The following is a 25970-nucleotide window of genomic DNA, read 5'->3' as shown; positions in this document are numbered from 1 at the left end:
AAAAATCGAAGAAAGGCGAAAGGTGAAGTGAAAGTGAAACTACAAATCAAGAATTGAGAATAGATAAGTCTGGGTGGATTTACAAGAGATTATTTTACCACGTGAAACTCTGAATTTAAACGCAAAAATATAATTTGTTCTATTCATTCAAAATGGCTCAACCCGAACTAAGCGATGCTGCCATGAAATTTGTAAATGAATTGGAGATGGAAATGATGGTTGATATGTATAACAGGTGAGTTCAGCGTCAGTAGTCAGTAGGTATCTAGTTCAAGTTGGCAACACGAGCCGGGAGCCGGCAACCATAGTATCTAGTAGGTTACTTTGTTGGTAAACGTCCATTTGGCACTCCAGCAGTGAGCTGATAAATAGCCTAGTGACTGTAACTCGGTTTTTATTTTAAGACTTTTGAGATGGGTTTCAAAACATATTTCATATATTTTTTGTTTGGCTGTCGTTATTGCCAGACATGTAACTTCAGTAACGTTTGCCAATAAAAGAAAAACGATTAATTGGCAATAATTAAATACTTGGGACTTTTGACTTTTGATTATGGATTCCTTTGATTATTGTCAGACCTTAAACTACACCAAGTCTAAAAGCTCTATGAGGTATCTTATCCAGGTATCCAGGAGGAGGTATTATCTGGCAATAACCAAAAGCCTGGCCTTTTCTTTAGGAACTGTGTTTTCAGTCCACCAATGGACTGAAAACACAGCTGTGTATTCAGTCCACCGGAAATAAAAATATTTAGAAAGGACCAAATATCGTTGACACTTAACCCTCTCGTGTTCAGATTCTTTTTGGGGGAGTAGATAATGAGTTCGCTATATGGCCATGTCAATCATGTAGACATCCTTTGATGATATAAACCTACCCTTTGATATCTGCAGTCACCTTTTTGTGTTCTACGGTCACTCATGACTAAACTCCGCCCAGGAACAATTTCATAGGTCCGTCCATCACCACATTTCAAACTTTTGTTCTCGTGAGTTCTTAAGTTTTTTTATTGAAGAACGATTGGCTATTGAGCATCTTGACCCTTCAACGGCTGGTCTTTCTGACAGCTCACGTGTCAGCAATACATTGAGTCATCGCTGAAACAGTGGAAGACGCTCATCGCATAGTTGCATCACAATCACCACGTTGTTGAATAAATTATCCAGGCATGGTTGATAGGTAAAAAAAGCCAATTATGTTCTAGTTACATTTGAAACAAACAAAGTATATCACTGATCTCATCTCATTGAGATATAAACAATGATATAAAAATCAAGAAAATCGGCCGATAAATAAAAAAGTTGCTAAAAAAAGCTAAAATAAACAAAAGCAATTTTTTAAATCAAATTTATTCGTAAAACAGTTGATTTTCAACCGATTTTTCTGAAATAAGGACCAATGTTCTTCGTTTTGCAAGCAGATTTCAACAATGTGACTTTCAAATTCCTCAGAATTACATTTTTTACTTTTAGATTTTAGCTTTTAAGTTTACTCAAAAAGGTGTTATATTCCTTGCATAACAATAGCGTAATACATGGACGCGAGAAGCGTCGTTTCAGCCATCTGGATAGATAGCCTGTGACTCACAATTCAACACGAATGGACGGTGGCGGCAGATCAAAGAGGTGTAACAAATTTATTTACCAACTACTTTTCTTAGTGCTAAAATTACAAAGTAATAATTTCGCATTAAAAAAAATAACTCTGAAGTTCCTATCTCTTTATTACAATAAAATTAATACGACGAATGACAAAATCGCCCCACAAATAAAGGAGTTATAAATTATTCATAATGTTTTTTTTTAATTTACAAAAATTGTTATCAAAGTCATTTTTCATCACCAAAGACGTAATTTTCCCCCGATTTTTACCAAACAAAGTGCAATGTCAATGATTTTCACCCGAAAATAAAATAGGATTTAAATCGCAATTTCTACAACATTTTATTTTCGGTCGGCAAATTTATAAAAATCAAAGCTGAAAGCATCCTGTGACAGTGACAGGGCCTGTCATTTCCTTCACAACGATTGGATTTTACTTACTGAGGCCAGTTTTGGCTACCCCGCCTATGAATATTATGCCGTTGTCGGGTTGAATCTTAAAGAGTTAATCAATATTGACCACATTGATACTGAGGTTAGGCATAATTAGAAATGGACAGGCATAAAATTTATGGCAATTTGACGGCTTAATAATATCATATACAGCGTTTTATTTACTCTCGGAAAGTCTTGATGAGAGTTGCTCGAAATCGGGCGCCGAGATTCTTACCGTGGCTGCTAGATAGCCATTGGCCTGACCGATTTGGCCAAAATTGGCCTCACAGAGAATAATGTTTCTATAATTAATTTAAAATTAACATTTATATCTATTTTTAATTTTTCATAGTCCGTTAGAATTTTTGTGATTATCAAAACCGATGATTTTTCCAAGGAGATCAGAGTTTTGGTATTGTTTGCACAAGTAAGGTTCTATTTGGCCACTTTTCACATCGAGCACGCCTGTGCCCCTCCCTCCCGCCTCGGGCAGTCTTGACTTTTGTCTTCTTCCAACATCCTTTTCTTTCAAAATCATCCCTTGTCCTTCGTCTTGTAGGGTGAGTCTATTGTTCATTGTCTATCATGTCTTGTAAAATTAGAATTTTTTACTGGTATCCCATTTCTTCCATTCTGCTAGCCCTAAAATGACCTCAATGTTTTATAAGCGCCATCAAACCTTTAAAAACAAAAGAGTCCTTAAAGGAATGTAGAGTCATCTTTCTTAACATTTATATCTATGTATTTTAAATTTTCCCTGGTCCATTAGAATTTTTGTGATTATCAAAACCGATGATTTTTCCAAGGAGATAATAATAATATATCTTTATTGTCCTCAAAAAAGTGGTAATTTGTCGTTTGGTTACACATTTATAACAATACAATATTCACATAGACACACTCCCACAGATACACACTAGTAACATAGTAGTCATCAGAAAAAAAAAAAACAAACAAACAAACAAACGAACCGGCATCAACAATAACATCATCATCATCATTACCATCACCATCATCATCACAACAACCTTCCTAATATTTCCTTACAGTCCTTCACTTTCACCATTCCCCTAGAACACCATTCACCATCTTCATCAGACTCCATATTTTATTATTCCTGTAACAAGCTATGAGAGGGAAAGCCTGTGGTCCTCCTCACACACACACACAGACACACACTCTCTCTCTCTCTCTCTCTCTCTCTCTCTCTCTCTCTCCCTCTCTCTCTCTCTCTCTCTCTCTCTCTCTCTCTCTCTCTCTCTCTCTCTTTCTCTCTCTTTCTCTCTCTCTCTCTCTCTCTCTCTCACTCTTACTCTTACTGACGCTCCCTCAAACATATTCAAGACCCTATAAATATAAAGTTGTTCTCTTAACTTTTTTATGTTTGTTTTTGTTCGTTTTTGTTTCGTTTTTCTCCTTGCTCATATTGTTACGTACAAGTCAAAGAATGCACAAGGCAATAAATTTTGACGTCTCACTGTGTTCTAAATGAAAATAATAATATTAAAAGTGAGTAAAAGTAATTAAATTAGAAAAAATTCAAACTTCTCAAGTCACCAGGAATTGTGTCAACGTGTTGGGGTTGAAAAAATTTTTTTTTTTTTACTGGCATCCCATTTTTTCCTTTCTACTAGTACTAGCCCTATCTCTCTGACGATCCCTCAAACATATTCAAGACCCTATAACTATAAAGTTGTTCTCTTACTCTTAATATTTTTTTTGTTTTCTTTTCTTTCTTTTTTAAAAATTTTGTTTGTTTTTGTGTCGTTTTTCTCCCGACTCGTATTGCTACGTACAAGGAATGCATAAGGCAATACATTTTGACGTCTCACTGTGTTCTAAATCAAAATAATAATATTAAAAGTGAGTAATAGTAAATAAATAAAAAATGTTAAATGTCGTTCAAACTTCTCAAGTCACCAGGAATGGTGTCAGCATGTTGAAGTTGAAAATTAAGAATTTGTTTGCCAAGGGAGTACAAAAATAAATAAATAAATGAAAGAAAAAAAAAAAGAAAGACAGAAAGAAAATATTATGCCTAGAAAGGAGTTTGAACACCTAACTCACCCCACCCCGGTTACAGTTACGCTGTGCTAAATCAGCCGGCCACCTCGCCTTCTCGCGCTCAGTCAAACAGTTCAGCCCGTATAATTATAATCTCTTCCGGTGGACTGAATACACAGCTGTGTATTCAGTCCACTGGTGGACTGAAAACACAGTTCCTTTCGTTATTGGCAGACACATTTATCACGTTGGTAGAAATATTTTATGCAAAGTGCTAAACTAGGCGTGAAAAATACTCTTTAAAAAAAAAAAAAAGGAAATAGAGATTACAGAATCAAAAATCCTTTGTACATTAGAAACATTGAAAACCGACAAAGCACCAGGAATGGACAAGCTACACCCAGGATTCCTCAAAGAACTGAGACATGAGTTGATGAAACCTCTAAACATAATTTTCAACAAATCATTGGAAATGAAGAAAGTACCAAATGACTGGAAAGAAGCCAAAATAAGAGCCAAATATAAAAAAGGGAACAAAGCTCTAGATTGCAACTACAGACCTGTAAGCTTAACATCAGTAATATGCAAACTAATGGAGAAGCTAATAAGAAATCATATTATTGAAATAACTTTAAAAACAATAACTTGTTCACTAAGAGACAGTATGTTTTTATTGCAGGAAGGTCAACATCACTGCAACTAATAAAGAGTCTTAGATGAATGGACTGAAGCTATCGATAAAGGCCACAGAGTGGATTGTGTGTATATGGATTATCAAAAGGCCTTTGACACAGTCCCACACAGAAGACTATTGAATCAATTGAGAGCATACAAAGTTGGTGACGAAATGATTAGTTGGATAGAACACTATCTGATTGGAAGAAGACAAGTAGAAATTAATGTCATACTCTAGTTGGCAGGAAGTAACTTCAAGGATTCCGCAGGGATCAGTCATTGGACCAGTTCTATATATATAAATGACTTACCTGACATTGTTGACTCATCACTTTACCTCTTTGCTGACGACACAAAGATATTCAAAATTATAAAGGAAGAGACTGATTGGGATATATTGCAAGATGACCTGAGGAAACTAGCATCTTGGAGTGATACATGGTTACTCAAATTCCACCGTGATAAGTGTAAATTCCTGCATATTGGCAAAAGTTAACCAAGAGACAACTTCAAATACACTTTGATGGGTATTCCATTGAAACGGGATAAAGAAGAAAAGGTCATTGGAGTCACTATAGACGACAAATTAATTTTTGATATACATGTCAGTGAAAAATATAAAAAGCCAACTCCATGTTTGCCGTCATCAGATGCACATTCCAATATCTAAACAAAGAGACATTCTTACCCCTCTATAAAGCACTTGTGAGATCGCACTTAGACTATGCAAGCTCAGTTTGGCTTCCTTACATAGAAAAAATACGAGCTAATTGAAGGTGTGCAAAGGAGGGCCACAAAACAGTTGCCTGGAATAGGATCGCTAGATTACGAGGAAAGCCTGAGGAAACTTAATTTACCAACCTTGAAATACAGAAGATATAGGGGCGACATGATAGAACTTTACAAGATGACAAGTGGTAAATATGACCAAGACATGACAGAATTTATCAAATGGAGGAAAGACTTCACAATAAGAACAGTCACCAGAGGTAACAAAAAGAAACAACTCACACAAAGGCCAAGATTGGATGTGAGAAAACACAGTTTTACTGTGAGAACAACGAAAATATGGAACAGTTTACCAGATTCCATTGTGAATGCAATAACCCTAAATAGCTTCAAGAGCAGACTAGACAAATTTTGGTCTGACCAAAATATTTTGTACAATTATAAATGCGCTTTAGATTGTAAAACCGGAAGAAACTTAAATCACAAAGACGATGAAGAAATAGAGTCTGGCGAAGAGGACCTATAAGGGCCTGTGCTGGAAACAATCCATAAGTAAGTAAGTAGTAAAAACAAACCCCAAACAAACGGTCCTTATCAACTTGTGCCAAAAGAGCGTGAGAAAAAAATCCTAAATGTATTCTTCATTGACAAAAAGATAAGAAAGTAGTCCCCCAAAGCCATATAGTAGTCCTTCAGAGCTTTTAGGCCTGTGAAGCCAGAGTTTAACCTGGTTTCTCTAGCATGGAACAGAAAATTATCAATTGCTTGCTACCCTTTGCAAAGTACTTTCCACCAGATCTAACAGACCCAGCTAACAATCACTGCTGGGTGGACAGGGGGAGGGGCTCAGAAAAGATCTTGACCTCAACCAGAATCAATCTCGTCCCTTTGCATGTAAAGTAAGTGCTCTACCAACTGAGCTGTCAAGACCCTCCATTAAAGAAAAAGTTGGAATTTATCTACAGCATTAAACGAACAACAGCAGTTGCTTTTTACTCTTTGGAAAGGAAGCTAAGTCTTTTGCAAAGTAATTCCTTCCAGATCAAACAGACCCAGCTACCCAATCACTGCTCAAATAAAAAATCTTGACTTGATCTAGAATCGATTCTTGTCTAAGATATCAGGACATTTGCTACAAAAAACCCTCCAGCTTTATTATTACTTCTGGGTCTCAACTAGCTCAGGTTGTAGAGCACTCGCTCCATATGCAAAGAAATTGAGATCGATCCTTGGTGAAGTCAAGATTTTTTTCTGACTCAGCAGTGATTGGATTGCTGGGTCTGTTAGATCTGGTGGAAAGTACTTTGTGATAGACTACTGTCTTATCTAAAGGGTAACAAACAGTTGCAATTGTTTGTTTCACTCTACAGAAACCAAAATTAACTCCACCTCTGAAGGACTCCTTTTTTTATTATTACTTCAAGACCAACCTACACCACTACCAGCAGCTTCATCACGACTACCATTTCAACTATCACCATCACCATTTGATTCGTACATTGGAATCCTGATAAAACCAACACTGCCGGACCAGAACGATTGGTCGACTTTTAGCAAGGTTGACTCTATGAATTATCAATTGAACACACTTTGATAAAGAACAGAAAAATTGGGGTCAACAGGAGGTGATGACTTTAAAAGTGTTGATTTTATGTGGATTCTACTGTCACAACAATGTCATTTATTACTTGCCCATTGAATCTTTTACTGAAATACAGTTATTTTATTTTACATCCAACCAGAATGACCCAAGCTTGCCAGAAGAAATGCATTCCAGCAAAGTATAAAGATCCAGAACTTTCCAAAGGAGAAGCCGTTTGCATCGATCGATGTGTTGCCAAGTATTTGGAAGTCCATGATAGGATTGGCAAGAAACTGACGGCATTGTCACAGCAAGATGAACAGACCATGAAAAAAATGCAGCAACAAATGCAAGCTCAAGGACAATGATAGCTCTTGTGCTTTTGGGCGTTGTATTCTTGTAAATAATATGGTCATATAATTCTATTACATTTCACCTTGCCTCATTTGGTTCCTGTCAATTAAAGTTAAAAGTCATTTTTCAACAGAATGGTTGGGGTTCTTTTTAATCCTGCAAAAGATAAGACTGACTATTAGAAAATTTATCTAGACAATTCTTTATTTGAGTCTTTTATTTTAATGATTTCTTCATGATATAAAGCCAATAGACTTGGACACTTTGACTAGAGCATGATAACATCCAACCAAGAACTGCTATATGGTCCTTTAGTAGACTTTGTATCCAACATATTGATAGCTTCAGTAGCAAACTGATAAACTGTCAACTCCAAGGGTGTGCAGTTGTCTCATCTTAGTCTTAGGCCAAGATCACTCTTCAGCTGATGACAGATCATTTCTGTCATGGTGTATTATTGCTACTGAGTTTTTGCCCTTGGTAGTTTAGGAAAAGATGTTGGTTAAAACCATCCAATGAAAATGCTTTATTTTGACATGTGACTTACTTATCTGAACCAACCACCACCTGAGCTCTAGCCCTTTGCTGACATGGCGGTTTTTTTTTGCAACAAAAAAAAATCCCAAATTTTGCAAGCTAAAAACAGCAAAATTTGCAAAAAATTTCCAAAATTTGCAATTAATTTTCCAAAAAACCCTTAAGTAGTTCATGAAAGAGAAAGGTATTTGTTTGTTTTTAAAGATTTCACGGCGCTTGCAACAAAGGCAAGGTCATATCAGCACCAGTAAATTAAAAAGGACGAAAATGGGATAGTAAAAAAGAAACTACTCTTGATTAATTATCTTCCACGTTCTACACGAGCTATCAAATTAAAAGAAAAAAAATGTGTCTATTTTTCTTTGTTTTTTTTTCACCTTTTTATTATTATTATAATAATTATTATTATTATTGTCTTTTTTGGTAATTTTTTTTTCCCTTTGCAAAATCTCAAAAATTGCAGATTTTGCGGCCGCAATGCAAATCAGTGATATTTTGCGCTTTTTTGCGACCGCAAGTGGTGCAAAAAACTGCCATGCCAGCCTTTGGTCTTGTGCCATGGCGTGGAAGTTAGACGTCTTTTGTAGTTGATCCAGGTGACTATACTATACAATGTGTTACTGATGCTTCGATTTGCTGGGATGAATATGACATGTGACAAAATGTTCATGACACTGGTCTGTAATTATTATACTTATACCGTCTGTAGTTTGTTGGGTTTTTAAAAATTCCTGCATAGTTATGTTTTCCCAGGTAAAACGTCTTGTGACTGAAGCCAAAATATGATGGTGTCGCTTAGGAATCTTTTTTTCTTTTTAGGATTATCTAGTTTTAACTGTGGTGTCATATGTCATATAGGCAACATGATTTACTTCAAATCTAAAATAATATCATTGTCTTGAGATGAGAGATTGCGCTGTGAGTTGAATGGTTAAAGTATAAATGTAACTGGTACTTTGGATTGTGCCTTTCAAAAGGAGAATGGATTTGTGAATCTTACTTTATTGTTCATATTATCCGTGTCAATGTGTTCTTTTTTTTTCTTTTCGTATTGTAGAAATATTTCACGCTGAATTAATTATGATATCATTTGGTTATTTATAATGTCAGCAAGTAAACTTGACTGAAAGATAAATGTTAATGTTTCAATAATTTATGATGATTGAGTTTCTGTTTAATTAATTTTTGTGGGGTTTTTTAAAATAATAATAATGATAATAGACACATAAATTATCTATATATATACCCACCTATGTACATTACCCAAGTAGTAATAAATAGGCATATGTACACACAATGTTATTAGAGAGCTTTTCCATCAGGCAGAAAAGGTGCTGATTTATGGAAAAAATAAATAACATTGCACATAAGTATTTAATAATTAATAAGATTAGTAGTAGTAGTGTACAAGAATGTATATAACAGCTTTAAAAAACGAGCAAAATACCAAACATGGAACGTTTTGGTCTCAAAAACCCTTCTTCAGCCAATTACAAAAACAGTAAGGACGTTAACACATCGCTTATAGTATGGAAAGACGGCAGATGAGTACATGTATAAGTACATACTCTGTTACTATTACTATAGGCACGTTTTGTCAGCAAAAATACATAGTCGAAAGGTGTCAAACGAGTAGAAGATGTAGATATTATCTGTACTGTGAAAGGGTAAAGCATTTCCTCATCATCAAGTTGGAGTGAGAGACTGAGTGAATTTGATAATCAGTGAAAATTTTAATAATAGAAATGGTGTTTAGTTTCTCAAACTCAACGTTTATTACTTTGAACAAAGAGGAGAGAATGATGTGTTGATAGTGAGTGTGTGGTGAAGATTAAAGTGATGAATAAAGAGTTTTTTAATGAACAATATATGTGTTGTGTAAAATTCATGTTTATGAGTCCTGGATGGGGTCTATTGACCTCCGAAGGTGGGCAGAGGGGTCACTTGCTGTGTCTTCTATCCCCTATATCTATTTTCCCTTTTCGTGTTGTTCTGTCTTTGTTCTGGGTTGAGATTGTTCAGTTATGTTCCTGGTCCTGATGGGACCCTTAGCTGAGAGGGAGACAGTCAAATGTGTAGTTCCTTTTTTAGAGAAATTATATTTTTCCCCTGTGAATCAACTCTATGATGTGTACTTTTCTAATTATTAGTTTTTAATATATTGTAGTTTTTAAACATTTGAGTGTATCTTTCAATTCATAGAGGGATCCTGAGTGGGGTTCCTGACCTCCGATAATGGGAAGAGAGGTACATACTGTGTCTTCTATCCCCCTATATCTGTTTTCCAGCTTGTTTTCTGTCTTTGTCTTGGAATGAGATTACTTGGTTTTGTCCTGGCCTTCGCTGTGAGAGAAACAGGCAAATGTATAGTTAGTTTTGGAAGATATTTTTTTCCTTGTAAATCATCTCTCTGTTATGCACTGTATTATTATGTTTCCTTTTACATATGTATGATTTGTAAACAATTCTGTTCCTCTCGGCGGGGACCTGTGCTAGTGTCTGGATGGGACATTTATCATTTAGTGATCTCAAACTAAGTATTCTAATAGTGTGCTCTTGGAATCTACACCTGTTCCCTATTTGAACCCATTCCCATTTGTCTTGCTTGTTCTTGGGTGCTTTATTTATAATTCTGTAACTTTTTACTATCCCATTTTTTTTCCTTTTTACTGGATCTGATATGACCTTATTGTGTTGCCAGCGCCGTAAACTCTTAAAAACAAACAAAACATAGCGGGATCCCTGGGTAGGGTTCCCGACCTCCCATAGTGGGCAGGGAGGTACTTGCTGTGTCTTCTACCCTCCTGTGTCTGTTTTTCAATTGCTTTATGTCTTTGTTGTCTTGGGATGAGATTACTTGGTTTTGTCCTGACCCTGGCCGGAGTCTTGGCTTGGAAGAAAACTGAAACAGTCGAATGTACATAGTTTTGGGAGATTATATTTTTTTCCTTGTTAATCATCTCTGTTATTTTTTAAATATTTTTTTTAAACATATGATTTCTAAACATTTGAGTGTATTCTTCTAAGTTGGATTTTGTGCTGGTGTCTGGTTGAGACTTTTTGGTGGTCTCCTCAAACTAAGTACACTGATAGTGTGCTCTTGGAATCTAAAATGTTCCCTATTTGAACCATTCCCCTTTGTCTAACTTTTTTTTCAAGTCCTTTTAATTGTTCAACAAGAATGTCTTTACTATCCAATTTTCTTCCTTTATATTGACGCTGATATGACCTAAATGTATTGCAAGCGCCGTAAAACCCTTAAAAACAAAACAAAAAAACATAGTGGGATCCTTTGATTTTGCTGGAATGGAACTTTTAGGTAATGCCAAAATAGGCATATCGATAGATTGTTTGTGGAATCTTCTGTTCCGTATTTGAAGCAGTCCCTTTTGTCTTGATTTTTCTTTGGTGATTTTCACATGAGGTCCACAACTTTTCCTCCATTATCTTCCATGTTACTGACAACGAAAGAACCTACAAGTGTCGCAAATGCCGTGAAATCATTAGAAACAAACAATATGTTTATGAGACCAAAACTTGCGCCCAAGACTGTTTTCTTTTTCTCTTTGGCTGTCTGTCCTTGTTCAGGAGTGAACTGGTGGGTGGCTGGATGGGATTCTTTGACCTCCCACAGTGGGCAAGGAGGTCACTTGTCCTGTCTTCTATCCCTTGTATGTTTTCCTTGTTTTTTTCTTGGAATGAGATTACTTGGTTTTGTCCTGGCCCTGATCGGAGTCCTTGGCCAGAAGGGGAACAATCAAATTTATAGTTATTATTTTGAGAGATGATATTTTTTTTTCCTTGTAAATCATTATGTACTGTATTGTTTTGAATATACATCGTTTGTAAACATTTGAGTGTATTCCTCTTAGTATAATTCTGTGGGTTTTTTTTTTCTGGATATGGCTTCTGGGTGATCTTAAACTAAGTAGTAGGTACGCTCTTGGAATCTATATCTGTTCCCTATTTGAAGCAGTCCCTTTTGTCTTACTTTTTCTCGTATGTTTTACTTTTTCTCGTATGTTTTTAATTGTAATTCTATAATTTTTTAACTATCCCCTTTTCATTTTTTTTTTTTTTTTACTGGGGCTTTATTACCTAAATATATTACATGCGCCGTGAAACCCTTTAAAACGTAAACTTGGGTGGTGGTCTCTTGACCTCGTAGTGGGCAGGGAGGTCACTTTTGCTGTTTTCTATCCCCCCTATATTTCCTTTTTCATATTGCTTTCTGCCCTTGACTTGGAATCATGCGATTACTTTATTTTATTGTGGCCTTGGCCGTAGTCCTTGACTGACAGTGGGAGTAAAACAATCAAAAGTTTAGTGTATTAGTTTTGAGAAATAATAATAATAATAATGAAGTATTTATTAAACGCACACTTCCATTCAAAGGTACTCAGGGCGTTATGAAAAAAAATGTTTTCCTTATAACCTGTTAAGTAGGTACAGCTATGGTTTGTTGTGAATTCCTCTTAGTTGGGTCCTATGCTGGTGTTTGAATGAAACTTTTAGGTTATCTCAAACTAAGTACAGTGGTACACTTGAGCACGGTTTCCTCGAACTCCTCGGGACATGCTAACCAGTTCGTGCTGGAGTGTAATTTCCTTATCCATCGCCTCATGTTGCGGTCAGAAAGCCATCTCTGCGCTGCGACTGACAACTGGGTCCTTTATAGTCTTTCATTGGAATAGACCCTAATGCAAATTTCCGCTTGAGGATGGATAAAGGGAACTTTATTATTTATTTACTTTATTGATATGTTTAGAGAAATAACTTTATAGGCTAGGTGTAACAAGGGATTGGTGTGTGTGTGTGGGGGGGGGGGGGGGGGTGCCGTTCCACAATATTAATTTATCGCCGAAGCAAATTATGGCGCATGGTACTGAAATTAGAACAAATGGCGAAGTGATAAGAATAAGCAGATAAGTGTCGGTTATGCGAAACGACGATAGAGTGTGAGTTGCTGAGTGTGTCTCAATGTTGTGTGTCTATGTGTATCATTTATACTGTATATACACCTGCAGTGTAAATAGACACAAACGATACATACATACGTAACTAACAATGTCACAGTAAACCATCAATGGTCGAAATCACCGGGCGCATAAAAAAAGAACAGACCTTAAATTAATCTAGTTTTTAAAAGATTTTTGTTGGGTGACATTAGTTCGAGGAATGATAACAAAGAATAATAAGGGAAAATTCGGGACATTCAAATGAGTTCGAGGAAACCGGAGCCTATACTCGAGTGTAGTGTTCACTTGGAAGAACCATTCCTATTTGTCTTACTTTTCTCGTGTACTTTTATATGGAAATTTAGGTTTTAAAATTTGTTTTTATTTTGCTATCCCATTTTCTTCCGTTTTACTAGCGCTGAAATTACCCTAATGTGACGCAAGCGCCGTAAAACAGTGAACTGAATTGGTTTTGCCCAGGCCATAGCTTGAGATCTTGCGTCTCCTTTTGATAATGGTTGGTGCCCCGATGGCTCAATTGGTTCACAAACAAAGGGACAATTATCGATCCCAGATGCAGTCAAGTTTTTTAATGGCCCCTACCCCCTCCCTTGTCCACCCAGCAGTGAATGGGTAGCTGGATCTGGCGGAAAGTACGTTGCGATAGACTTACGTCCTATCAAAAGGAAAGCAAGCGATTGCTATTGTCCGTTTCACGCTATAGAACCCGGAATAAACTCCGGCTGCATGGGCCTCATGTCTCTGAAAGACTTAACAGCATTCGCACTCTAGTAAAACGGGTATGTTTTGTAGAGTTCAAAAGGACAAAACGCCGGATCAGAGTTTTTCAATCTAACCCATACAGTTATTGTCATACTCAACGTCGCTTGTTGACCAGTTACAAGGACAAGACAGGACGACCAGCCATCAACGGCAACGCGTTTACGTAATGTCGTTAAATATTTACCTGAATATAAATCGCCCTTCTGATCGATACTTTTACCTAAATTTTGCATTACAATCTTGTGAGATTTTATTATCATCGGAAGGAATGAGCTGGTGTCGATCAACTCGCTCAGTGCTCTCGCTCACTGAACGGTTTGAACCACGAAGTACTCACTCAATCGCGACTCGCGACCGCTTTATGTAGCTAAGCTACGCACTTCTCAATCGAGCACAATTTTTCCCTCAACACAGAGGAGAGTGTGTAAAGCAAAGTTGTAAGCAAAGAATTTATAATGTTGTCAGTTCTACCGTATTATGATAAATAGGGAATTCTATCTTTAAGCAAAATGCTCCCTTCAGATTATAGAGGAATAAGATCGTTCTCTGAATATAAGTATGTGTGTATTTCTCAAAGAATAGTAAAATGATATTGACATTTAAGTGTGCACATCCAAATTTATGGTCCTTGGACTTGGAGGGCCAATTTCAATTTGGATTTTGATGAGCCCAACTCCAACCTCAAAATCAAATTCCAGAAAACAGATAAAACCTCTCTCAAGTGACCAAGATCTACAAAGGGTTCAAACCAGAGAGTGATTGAATGGATTAGATTTAACTAGTCTTATTCTTGATGATCAGTTGAACGGGATTGAAACTTAGAGGTCAGTAATAATTCGATTACTTTACTTCGAAAAATATTCTTTGCTGTATCAGAAAAATTCTGACAAGCTGTTGTGTAATCACGCACACCTCATTATCTTATAGATACGTCTTTCGTCATAAGTGGTATGTGGTTTCTTGTTATAGGGATGTCACTGATTTGACATCAAATTCCTGTGTCAAATGCTACCTACAATGCTTTGGCTTTGCCATCGTCCTAACTTTACCCCAGGTAATAATAATATTAATAATAAAAGGACATAAGGAAGTACAATATATCCTCATATTTATATATAAGATTCCGTTCGTGACTCTACTACTTGGATGGTGTTAATAATTAGTTTATGGAAACCTTGCTATTTTTTTTTCTTTTAGGAAATAAAATTTATTTTTAAATACATAGACGACCCAGGAAATTCTTGACCCGGTGAATGACAGAAGAAACTAAAAAAAGACGCTTTAACTTTAAGTTTAAGAAAAATTAAAGTGATATAAAATCTTCAGCCCTTCTGAGCTGTTAGGTCCATGAACTGGAATTAATCCCGGTTTCTATAGCGTGAAATATGAAATGGATAATAGCATTTGCCTTCCACCCTTTGGATAGGATGCTAGTCTTCTATCGCAACGTACTTTCTGTCAGACATTTCAGACCCAGCTACCCCATCACTGCTGGGTAGACAGGGGAGTGGGGTGGAAAAAAATCTCGACTTTACCTAGAATTATATTAAAAAATTGACTTCACCTAGAATAGATTTTGATCTGTTTTCTTGTGAAGTGAATGCTCTATCAATGATCAACTGAGCTATGAGGACCCCCAAGGAATATAATGTGAGCTTCAAGACAAATTGTCAAATGAATAATGATACTGATTACGATAGGTACTTATTTGAAATTGTCAGCTAATGGAGCTTTTCCTGTTTTGTACACAATGTTACCACTATCCGACATACCAATTTTTTCATCTATCTACGTCAGATTTTGAGTTTGAGAGATGGCTCCCCCTCCTCTTCCAAGTAACAAATCAGGGTTTTCCATTTTACTGCAGGCCCTCAGAATTCTAATTCTATGGTTTCAGAAAAATGTCAGCTCTCACAGTTGATCTGTTATTTTCAGCTATTGTGACAAACCTTTTGGGGGGAAAAACGGGACTATTTTTTTTTCTCATGGTAATGATTGTCATTTTTAAAAACCCAATCCATCTCAACTCTGCTCTTATTTTTTATTTGAAACATCAAGTTACTTCCAGTCTTTGTAATCAATTTTACAAGCTGATAGTATCTGATACTCACTTATTCCTCTTGACCTCTAGAGGGACACAGGGCTGCATCAGTGCTCTTACATAGAATCCAGTTCTGGGTGAGCTTCCTCACTCGGGGTGATGATAATCCCGACTTTCTCTTTCAGCTGAGTGTCTCCATGTCTCTCCTGGTCTTCCAACTATTCTTTTGCCCTGGGTGTTCCAACTTGCAATCAGCTTGGTTGCATTTGAGAGTTATTTTTTTTAGGATATGTCCAATCAAACACCATTTTCTCTTTGAATGAAATTTCTTTAGACATTAATTAGTCTTTTTCCATAGTCCGCTGTTACAGATTCTATCAGTCCTTTTTGATTTTAAAGATGAGATAAAGACATTTATAGGTTTTGTCAACTCCTCATTTATGCATGTCCTGATTTTAGTATGCGTGGATATTGCAGTTGTGTTTCATATGGGTGTTAGAGTGATGCGTTATGTTTCATTTTGCCTTAGAGTATTAAAGGCTTTCTAGCTTTTCCAATTCTGCTATTAGTGTCATCATAGTTGCTTACCATACTTCCAAGTTACAATAGTCATTCTATCACTATAACGTCTTCAGCTGTAAGTTGAATACTAGGTGAATTGTTGATCATCATTTCATTATTGCAGTTTTCTTCGTAGTGACTTTGAGGACAGCCTGTGATGGTTTATTCTCCAGTTCATCCTTCCACAAACGTTTAATCCATTATATTTCCCACAAATTGTTGCTTTGGGGATGGTGCCTGTTGAGCACAGAGGACAGGTCATGTGCCAGTGAGAGGAGTTGGGTGTCGTATAAGCACCATTTCGAGTAGCCACATTGAATGTCAGCGATCAGGCTGTTTCTCTCTAATTGTGGATCTTATAATTTGCAACCTGCACACGTCAGAAAGATTAGTTAATCATTCATTGTTGGGCTCTGATTCCCTCTGGGATATTGTTTGTTGGAATGTGTACATTCAAATTTGTGTGTCGGAATGTGTGTGTATGTTTTTCATTCTTTCTGTACAGTTATGGTGATGGACACAAATATTGTCTCTAGTAAATCTGTCATCTGCATTTTTTGGCAAATTGGGGCCTAAAATTTGCCAAAATTTGCCAAGAAATTTGCCAAAAAGACCAAAATTTGCCCAAAAATTTGCCGCACTTTGAGTCCTTATTTGAAGATTTTTTGACGAAACGATCCATGACTGAAGTTGGAAGTGTAAGTGACTCGATTTATTTGACTTGAGAAATGAAATGACTGTGAATAGCTTTGTTACAAAGATTTTAAAGGATCATTATCCATAGAGAGTAGCTTCCTTTGGTTTGGGCCCAGGCAAAGCTGCAACATTTCTCAAGTTTCGCACTTTTTTTCTCGTTATTTTGTTTTCGCTTCTTTTTTTTCCCCAAAATTTGCCACGCGATTTGCCAATTTTCCCAAAATTTGCCGCGATTTGCCAATTTTGGGTAATATGCCAAAATTTGCGGATCGCCCTGATATTTGCGGCCGCAAAAAATGCAGATGACAGGTAAATCAGGCTACATATCTCTATAGATCTTCATGAAATGTGTAATAATGTCCTTACCATATCAGTCACTGTGGAGAACCAGGTACTCAGTTATGTCTGATGTGCTGCTATTTCAGTGAAATATGAGATGCACAAGTGTTGTCCCATGAAAAAAAAATGGCCATAGATTCAACAGTTTTGAGTTGACTCTTTTTTCTTTATTTGAAAAAAAACCCACTGATCAACTTTATTTGTTCAATGTAATTACCATTGCGATCAATGCATCTCTCCCAGCATGGGATCAGGGAGAAGATGCCCTGCTTGGAAATCTCCATCAAACGATTGTAGCAAGTCTCACACAGCCCCCACAAGCTACTTGTCATCAGTGAATCGAATCCTTGCCAGAAAGTGCTTCGTTGATCCGAAAAGATGATAATCAGATGATGGTAACCCCAGACTGTGAAAGGGGTGAGGTAAAAACTTCCCATCCATATCTCTGTTTCCTACCATTGGTGACATTGGCGGTATGGGGAGTTGCGTTGTCATGTTTCAAAATTTTGCAATGGGCCAGTTGTTTTGGTCTTTTTCAATGCAAAGCTTCTCTGAGTTTGGCAGTATCTCGGGGCATTGATTGCTTGTCCTGGTTCAAGGGGCATTAAGGAAAAGTATACCTTGCATATCCCAGAAAACTGTGGCCAAGACCCTTTTTTTTTGCTGATTTCTCACTTGGCGTTGGTGAAGAGAGATGTTTCTACATCATCGAATCACTTTTGTCCCTGGGGTTGCATGGTGTAACCAAGTTTCGTCACCTGAAACAATCTGTCTCAGGAAGTCTTCAGCAGACATTTGCACCTCCTGCATTCATGACATGACGCCCACTACACACCAGCAAATTTCTGCACATGTCACTCGTGTCATGTGATCAGCCATCGGCTGCTTTGGAACCAATTTGAGAACACACCTAGCGGTAGTTCATGGATAGTTGACTTTGATATGCCCACAATTTCAGCAATTTCTCTAATTTTCAGCCTCCTTTCCCCTTGAATCAGCTCATCAACTCTATAGACATTCTCCTTTATATTGGTCAAGACACACAGTACATGGCTTTGCTGCCTTGCTTTTCTTGTAGATCTGTGTGCCCAGCTCCAAAAAAGCTCAAACCAATGATACACTTGTGATCATCCTAAGACATCTTTACCATGAATCTTTCCAAGAATTTCAGATGGCTTTAGCCCTTTTGTGTGAAGAGATGGAATATCATCTTGAACTTCTCCTTGTCACCATTTTTCAATACGGGTGGCCATTTTTGCTATGACGTCATTTGTGTTCAATAGGATGGACAATATTTGTTCTGCGTGGGAAAATTGCAATTTAAATGCATTTACAGAGTCCAAAAATCTTAAATGGTTTAATAAATATGACATCTATCCTTTTTTGTACTTTTTTTTTCTTTTCCCTTTATTTTTTATTATTATTTTTGTTGTTGTTGGTTTTTTTTTTTGTGTGGGACAGTCCTCGTTTTTACCATGAAGTATTACTCTCAATGCCCACAAATAAAGGATATGTCTATAGTAGCATACTCTTTCTCATCACATGTATTTTATGATATGATATGATATCATTTCATATTATATCACATCAGATCATATATCATATCATATCATGGATTAAATAGGAGTAAATCCAGTAAGTACCTTTAATACGAGTAAGTAATAAGAATAACCAAAAACGGTCACCAATGAATACGTACATTTCATAGCATTAAATGACAATATTCAATATTATATACGTGCAGTCACAAACAAATCTCAAATTCTTTAACTCTTTTTCAGTTGTGTCATTTATTCGTTTTACTTTTGAATGAGTCTTGGATCCCAGCTTAGCATGTTCTCGTGTCCTTTATCTATTTTTTTCTTCTTGAGTAAAACCGGTTATTCTCATTTCATATGATAGATATGTGGGGAGGGGGGAAGAGAGAGAGAGAGAGAGAGAGAGAGAGAGAGAGAGAGAGAGGGAGAGAGAGAGAGAGAGAGAGAGAGAGGGAGAGAGAGAGAGAGAGAGATGGTTTATTTTTAAAACTGTCCTAGTTATCAGCTTACACATTTTTATTTATTTATATAATTTTTTGTTGTTTTTTTTTGTTTTACGATTTGCGTTTCTTCCCCCACTTTCTGCACCCGGCGTCATTTGAAAAAGCCTGTTTAGATGTTTTGTTTGTTTGGTTTATCTTATCTAGTCTAAGGGGGAGTAACTGTTTTGACATAAAATCAGCCAAGAGCGCTGAATCAAATCATATCATAACAATCTGAAAAGGTGTGAATGAAAGAATGCAACACAAAACAAAAAAGAAAAGAAAAACACAAGAAAAAAAAATCACCTCCAAAAATCAGCTCGACTGCTGCTTTAATCATTATTTGATGTAGATAGATATTGTATTCTGTGCACTTTTTTTCTTTTACTTTATTTTGAAAGCTATGATTGTGAATCATTAGGGAGCTGACAAAGATGCAACTAAATAAAATCTTAAAGGATGTGAATGATACACTAAAATGCAAAGCAAGTTGGAGAAGAAAAAAAAAAATGAATGACCATGACATGTGTTCTCAAACCTTCCTGCGCCAATATGTTGGAGTGATTTGGGTGCTCAAAATTGGATTTAACCATCTCCTTACCAACTACAGGAAAATCGTCACATTTATTACGATCGTACCAACGTTTATCTCATTCAGTTTTATTTTGTAATCACAAAATTTGAAGATTTAAAAAAAAATGTAGTTATAAGAACTTAATTCTGCGTTGTACTTGCATTTATTTCTTTCGAGAAAGGGCTTAATATTCAATTTTTACGTTAGATAAGTCTGATGTTTAGTGGAAAATCGTGAAAAGGGTCGGTAAGGAGAGAGTTAATCTTTATATTTAAATCTTGGTTTAAATTTACATGTTTTATCGGGGGGTAATGAATGATATGGTTTCCAACATTTGGTCATTTTAGCTTTATATCATCATGTTTTTTTTTCCGGCAACTGGTTCTTACATCACGTGAAACAGTTTTGAAATGATGGGGCACACATACTACCATTTCAAAAATTATGCCTTCTTCAACTGGGTCTAGTGAGGATGCTTGTATGCTGAGACCTTATTGTCTGTTTTGTCGGGGGGGGGGTTTCTTTGATTTTCCTGGTACTGTATCATCACAGATGCCCTTCCAGGTTGTTATCACAAGGCTTCTTCTTCTTACCTGTGGGCATCGTCTTACTTAATTACCGGGAGTCGTTGGAGCATACAGCAGTATTTTGTTTATGCAGCCACCCATTCATAATTCAGCTAGTCAGTCGTTCACTTATCTATCCGTCTATCTTTTCATTCATTCGTCCATTTATTCAACCATTTGTTCATTCTTTATTTCACATATTCATATGTTTATTCGCTCACTTATCCATTATCCATCTATTATCGACAGTTTAAAAAAATATAAATTTATTTAATGCGTCCATCCACCTAATCATCAAGTATAATGGATGTTATTAACTTACTCACGTTTGATTCCTTTCCTGCATCCATTCATCCCTCTCTCCCTTCCTCTATCCATCCACTCGTCCAACCATCCATCCATCCATCTCTCCCTTCCGTCCTCCATCCACCTATCCATCCATCCATCAATCCCTCCACCCATCCATCCGTCACTTCATCCATCCATCCATCCATCCCTTCCGTCCTCCTTCCATCCACCAATCCATCCGTCCATCCATCTACCCACCCATCTGTCCATCCATCCACCCACCCATTCATCCATCCATCCACCAATCCATCCGTCCATCCATCCACCCACCAATCCATCCATCCATCCACAAATCCATTCATCCATCCATCCACCCATTCATCCATCCATCCACAAATCCATTCATCCATCCATCCACCAATCCATCCGTCCATCCATCCACCCACCAATCCATCCATCCATCCACAAATCCATTCATCCATCCATCCCTTCCGTCCTCTATCCATCCACCAATCCATCCATCCACCCACCCATCTGTCCATCCATCCACAAATCCATCTGTCCATCCATCCACAAATCCATTCATCCATCCATCCACCCACCAATCCATCCATCCATCCACAAATCCATTCATCCATCCATCCATCCATCCCTTCCGTCCTCCATCCATCCACCAATCCATCCGTCCATCCATCCACCCACCCATCTGTCCATCCATCCACAAATCCATCCATCCATCCATCCATCAATTCCAGACCTGCATACTACTACGAGAATGTCGTAATATTACCAATTTTTTGTTCTAACCGGAGAACTATCTAAAGATCAATAAAACATCTTGAAAACGAAGTTCTGGTGCCAGAGCTGGTATATAATGGAGTTAAAAGTATTATTTTAACGTATTGAGGACGAATTGGTCATTTTTTAAAAAATAGTTACAATTTCAACTATATTGTCAACCCTGAAAATTACGAATCTTCCAAATTTCAAGTCTGCAATCCATTCAAAATCTTCCAACTCCACATGTATGCTTTACTCCTTACCTGTACAAGTAAACGTTTAAACACACACACACACACACACACACACACACACAAACACATACACACACATTTAAAAAAACACAAAAATTTACGAGTTTCCCAATACAGGTGTTAGTTTCTTCCAATTCCAATCCACACCAAACATCCGCTGTCTACCTGTCCGTCAATAATTTACTTCTGTACTTGTAATGCGATCTCAGAACTATCGCCGTCTATATCTACTCTTGTATCTAGTCCGTTCTCAAACAAGAACTCCAATATTTTCAGCAACCTAATGAGAGTGTGTTAGAGTTCAATATGAACACAACAGTGATAAATTGTTCCTTCTCTGCAAACTTAAAAAATAAATAAATAAAACAACAACAACAAAAAACAAGAGCGTTTTTATAGTGCAATATCCACTAAACGTGCTCAAAGCGATTTACAAGGGGTCCCTAGCCAACAGCAACATTTAACATGTAGGGCGAGACATTAGGCGATATTTCAAGTATTTTTTTTTTCGAAAGAGGCAATGCTGTTAATGGACATGTACCCACTTTAACCCCGAGTATGGTGAGAGAATGTGAGTAAAGAGCCTTCACCAAGGACTCAACTATGCGCCGCTCAGAGTGAGACTCGAACCCTGCCCCCCCCCCCCCCCACTCCCCCTCCTCCGATCCGAAGGCGAGTGTCCATAGCACTAGACCAGACCACATAACCGCACACGACATCATGGTGTTGCTTGAAGCTCGGAGAAATAACAAGCAATGTAAGATGTATTATTCTCTAGTTTCATACACACCTTTTCAGATTTATCTATTTATATCATATCTGAATGCCTGTTTGATAATTTGTCACTTTGATATTTTCCACAAAAATAAATAAATAAATAAATAAATCGAGCATTCTCTATGGTCTCATCCTCGTTCTCTCGTGTTCAATGTTTAACTATTATAATACAAACAAGGGTTACAGCGGAAACACGTTCTCTTGTAAATAATATAACTATAATTGTTCGGGGTTTATTTATTTATTTATTTATTTATTTATTTATTTATTTATTTATGGTTTTGTTTGTTGTTTTCTTGTTTTTGTTTTTGTTTTGTTTTTGGGTTTTCTTTTTTTTTTTCTTTTTGGGTATCTTTGAGGAGCAGAGTAGCCGAGTGGTAAAGGCATTCGACTGTGACCTGAAAGGTCCCGGGTTCGAGCCCCGCTTCAGGCACTTTCGTTATTTTCGCCTTGGATAAGAAAATTAATCCACAATTTGCTCACTTCGGACATCAGACATTTTGTTTGATGGATTATCTATATTCCTTCACGGAATGCCTAAGCGACAGTATCTAATTGTACCGTTGCAACGGGCGTAAATTTTAATTAATTAAAAAAAATATATTTATATTTAAAACTTTCTATCAGCTTTGGGGGTTCCGATAGCTCAACTGGTAGAGCACTCGCTTCAGATAAAACAGGACAGTAATCGACCCCGGGTGCAGTCCAGATTATTATTTTTTCTGACCCCTCCCCCCCTCTCCACCCCCCCCCCCCCCTCTCTCTCTCTCTCTCTCTCTCTCTCTCTCTCTCTCTCTCTCTCTCTCCTCCTCTCTCTTTCTTTCTTTCTTCTTTCTTTCTTTCTTTTCTCTTTTTCTCTCTCTCTCTCTCTCTCTCTCTCTCTCTCTCTCTCTCTCTATCTATCTATCTATCTATCTATCTATTTATCTATCTATCTATCTATCTATCTATCTATCTATCTATCTATCTATCTATCTATCTATCTATCTATCTATCTATATATGCATCCATCTATATATCTCCCCAGCAGTGGTTGACTAACAAGGTCTGTTAGATTATGTCGGTCAAAGGCTTCTATTAGCCTGACTACATTATCTACGAAACATTTTTTAAATGCCGACAATAAATAAATATTTGAATTGAATTGGAAAATCTGTCGGAAAGTACTTTGCGATAGACTGGTGTCCTATCCAAAGGATTGAGCATGATAAATGAACAAAGAGGGTGTCATCGGGACACACTTTACATTACAGTACTGGACACAGATTAGATGTGAATCGGTATTGTTCCGATAGGCAACTCGTTTTAATGAGTAGCCTATTTTTGTTTGTTTTTTGTTTGCTTGTTTGTTTGTTTTTTCAATAAAACCATCCGGAGCAGTTTCCTTCCCACCAAACCTATCCGATTTGATAATACAAGTCTATTTCAAACACTCACACCTATCAATCAATTATTACAGCACACTTACATACACATACGCGCACACAAACAGATACACACACATTTACACACGCTCTTACACACACACACACACACACAAATACACACACACACACACACACTCCCATCCATCATACTACGGACGTTGGATCATTCTCACATTCTATAAATTAATACTTCTATCTACTATGCTGTTTTCCTCCTCCTCCGCCTACTCCTCCTCCTCCTCCTCCTCCTCCTCCTCTCCTCTTCCTTCTCCTCTTCCTTCTCCTCTTCCTTCTCCTCCTCCTCCTCCTCCTTCTCCTTATTCTCCTCCTCTCTTCTTCCTCCTCCTCCTCTCCTCCTCCCTCTCCTTCCAATTCTGCTCCTCCTTTACCCCCCTCCTCCTCCTCTTCTTCTTCTTCCTCCTCTTCCTCCTCCTTTTCCTTTTCTTCCTCCTCCTCCTCATTCTTCTCCTTCTTCTTCTTCTTCTTCTTCTTCTTCTTCTTCTTCTTCTTCTTCTTCTTCTTCTTCTTCTTCTTCTTCTTCTTCTTCTTCTTCTTCTTCTTCTTCTCTTCTTCTTGATGTTATGATTTCCCTGTCACAGAGAGATTCATATTTAATCACCTTTCTGTATGTCTGTCTATCTGTCTAACTATCTGCCGATCCGTTCATCTATCTATCTCTTTATCTATATATCTATCTATCTATCTATCTATCTATCTATCTATCTATCTATCTATCTATCTATCTATCTATCTATCTATCTATCTATCTATCTATCCATCTATCTATCTCTCTATCTATCTATCTATCTGTCTATCTATCTATCTATCTATCTATCTATCTATCTATCTATCTGTCTATCTATCTATCCATCTATCTATCCATCTATCTATCTGTCTATATATCTATCCATATGTCTTTCAGTATTCTATACATATGTTCCTCCCTCCTCCACTCAATCTCTCAGTCCAAGCCCCCCCCCCCCCCCCCCCTCCCCATCCCTGCTGTCCCTATTTATTAAAGTCAAAGTAATCATCGCCTCTCCATTTTCTTTTCTCCTCATATCTAAAGCAATTTTCGGAGATCCTTTGTCGGCGGCCTTTTTCTATTAGTCTCCCATTAACTCCGTCCATTGTGCGAATAACACACAAGACTGTATCATTTCTCTACTCAGGCCGGTACTAATCAAGTGTAGATAATAGTTTTCTTTGGTGGGTTTTTTTTGTGTGTGGTAAGGATGTTGATGATAATGATGATGATGATGATGATGATGACGATGATGATGATGATGATGATGGTGATGATGATGATGATGAGGGGGGGGGGGAGGGTCAGGATGTCAAATACCGGACGCGGTGTCGAATGAAGTAGTGGTGGCAATGATATTGTGTGTTGAAGATGATGGGGGTGGTCGTGGTAGTGTTGTTGTTTTTTATCGTTGTTGTTGTTGTTGGTGGTGGTGATGGTGGTGTGATGGTGGTGATGATGATGATGATGATGATGATGATGATGATGATGATATTTGGGGTGGTGATGGAGGTTGTTGTGGTGATGACAATTGATTTTTGAGGTTGATATTGTAAATTAATAATGCTTCTACTGCTGCTGCTGAAGATTCTAAATCATAACTCATAGTCTAAGTCCAGTCGAATGGATGATTACTTCCAATATTATTACATCATCGACGGCGTTGATGATGGTGATAATGACGATAACGATAACAACTACGACATTAACCACAATCATAGTGATAGCAATAAATCATATTATTTTCGGTACCAAGGGTCTCCAACCCCTTTCCACTAAATAAATCATTGACAAGTATTCTGCCCTACTCGGAGAAAAGACACGTTAAAAAAATTTAGCCAGAAATCCCTTCCTTCAAATATCGAGCGATTAAAATGACCTTCATCTTGACAAAAACTTTCAAACCCGGGACTTCGAGGAATCTCAGGTTTGGGAGTTTCCCAAAAGATGACGGGTCGTTTTAA

At 37.2% G+C, this 25970-nt stretch overlaps 3 protein-coding genes across 3 annotated transcripts in view; 2 read left to right on the top strand and 1 right to left on the bottom strand.

The window, feature by feature from the left end:
* Positions 1 to 14024, bottom strand: part of LOC144967589 (uncharacterized) — a 35182-nt gene extending 21158 nt beyond the window's left edge. The window contains exon 1 of the mRNA XM_078905052.1: positions 13843 to 14024. The gene's annotated coding sequence lies outside the window, so the exon portion shown is untranslated. The remainder of the gene's footprint in view (positions 1 to 13842) is intronic.
* On the top strand, positions 3 to 9783 carry LOC144967590 (mitochondrial import inner membrane translocase subunit Tim10-like). Its single transcript, XM_078905053.1, has 2 exons — positions 3 to 235; positions 7187 to 9783. The coding sequence occupies exons 1-2, from the start codon at positions 153 to 155 to the stop codon at positions 7392 to 7394; spliced, it is 291 nt and encodes a 96-aa protein (XP_078761179.1). The 5' UTR covers positions 3 to 152; the 3' UTR covers positions 7395 to 9783.
* Positions 14025 to 14047: 23 nt separating the features above from the next.
* The window catches only part of LOC144967588 (protein retinal degeneration B-like), an 87854-nt gene continuing 75931 nt past the window's right edge, over positions 14048 to 25970 (top strand). The window contains exon 1 of the mRNA XM_078905048.1: positions 14048 to 14482. The gene's annotated coding sequence lies outside the window, so the exon portion shown is untranslated. The remainder of the gene's footprint in view (positions 14483 to 25970) is intronic.

The sequence above is a fragment of the Berghia stephanieae genome, chromosome 3 (assembly GCF_034508935.2).
Source record: "Berghia stephanieae isolate SIO BIC M18660-M18661 chromosome 3, UCSD_Bste_1.3, whole genome shotgun sequence".
Classification (NCBI taxonomy): domain Eukaryota; kingdom Metazoa; phylum Mollusca; class Gastropoda; order Nudibranchia; family Aeolidiidae; genus Berghia; species Berghia stephanieae.
The sequence above is the reverse complement of the archived record's forward strand: the minus strand, read 5'-3'. Positions and strand labels throughout refer to the sequence as shown.

Bases quoted from the DNA above. Each gene is read 5' to 3' on its own strand.
- LOC144967590 (XM_078905053.1), top strand. From the start codon at position 153: ATGGCTCAACCCGAACTAAGCGATGCTGCCATGAAATTTGTAAATGAA. The intron at 236-7,186 runs GTGAGTTCAGCG...ACATCCAACCAG, and splicing joins ATGGTTGATATGTATAACAG to AATGACCCAAGCTTGCCAGA.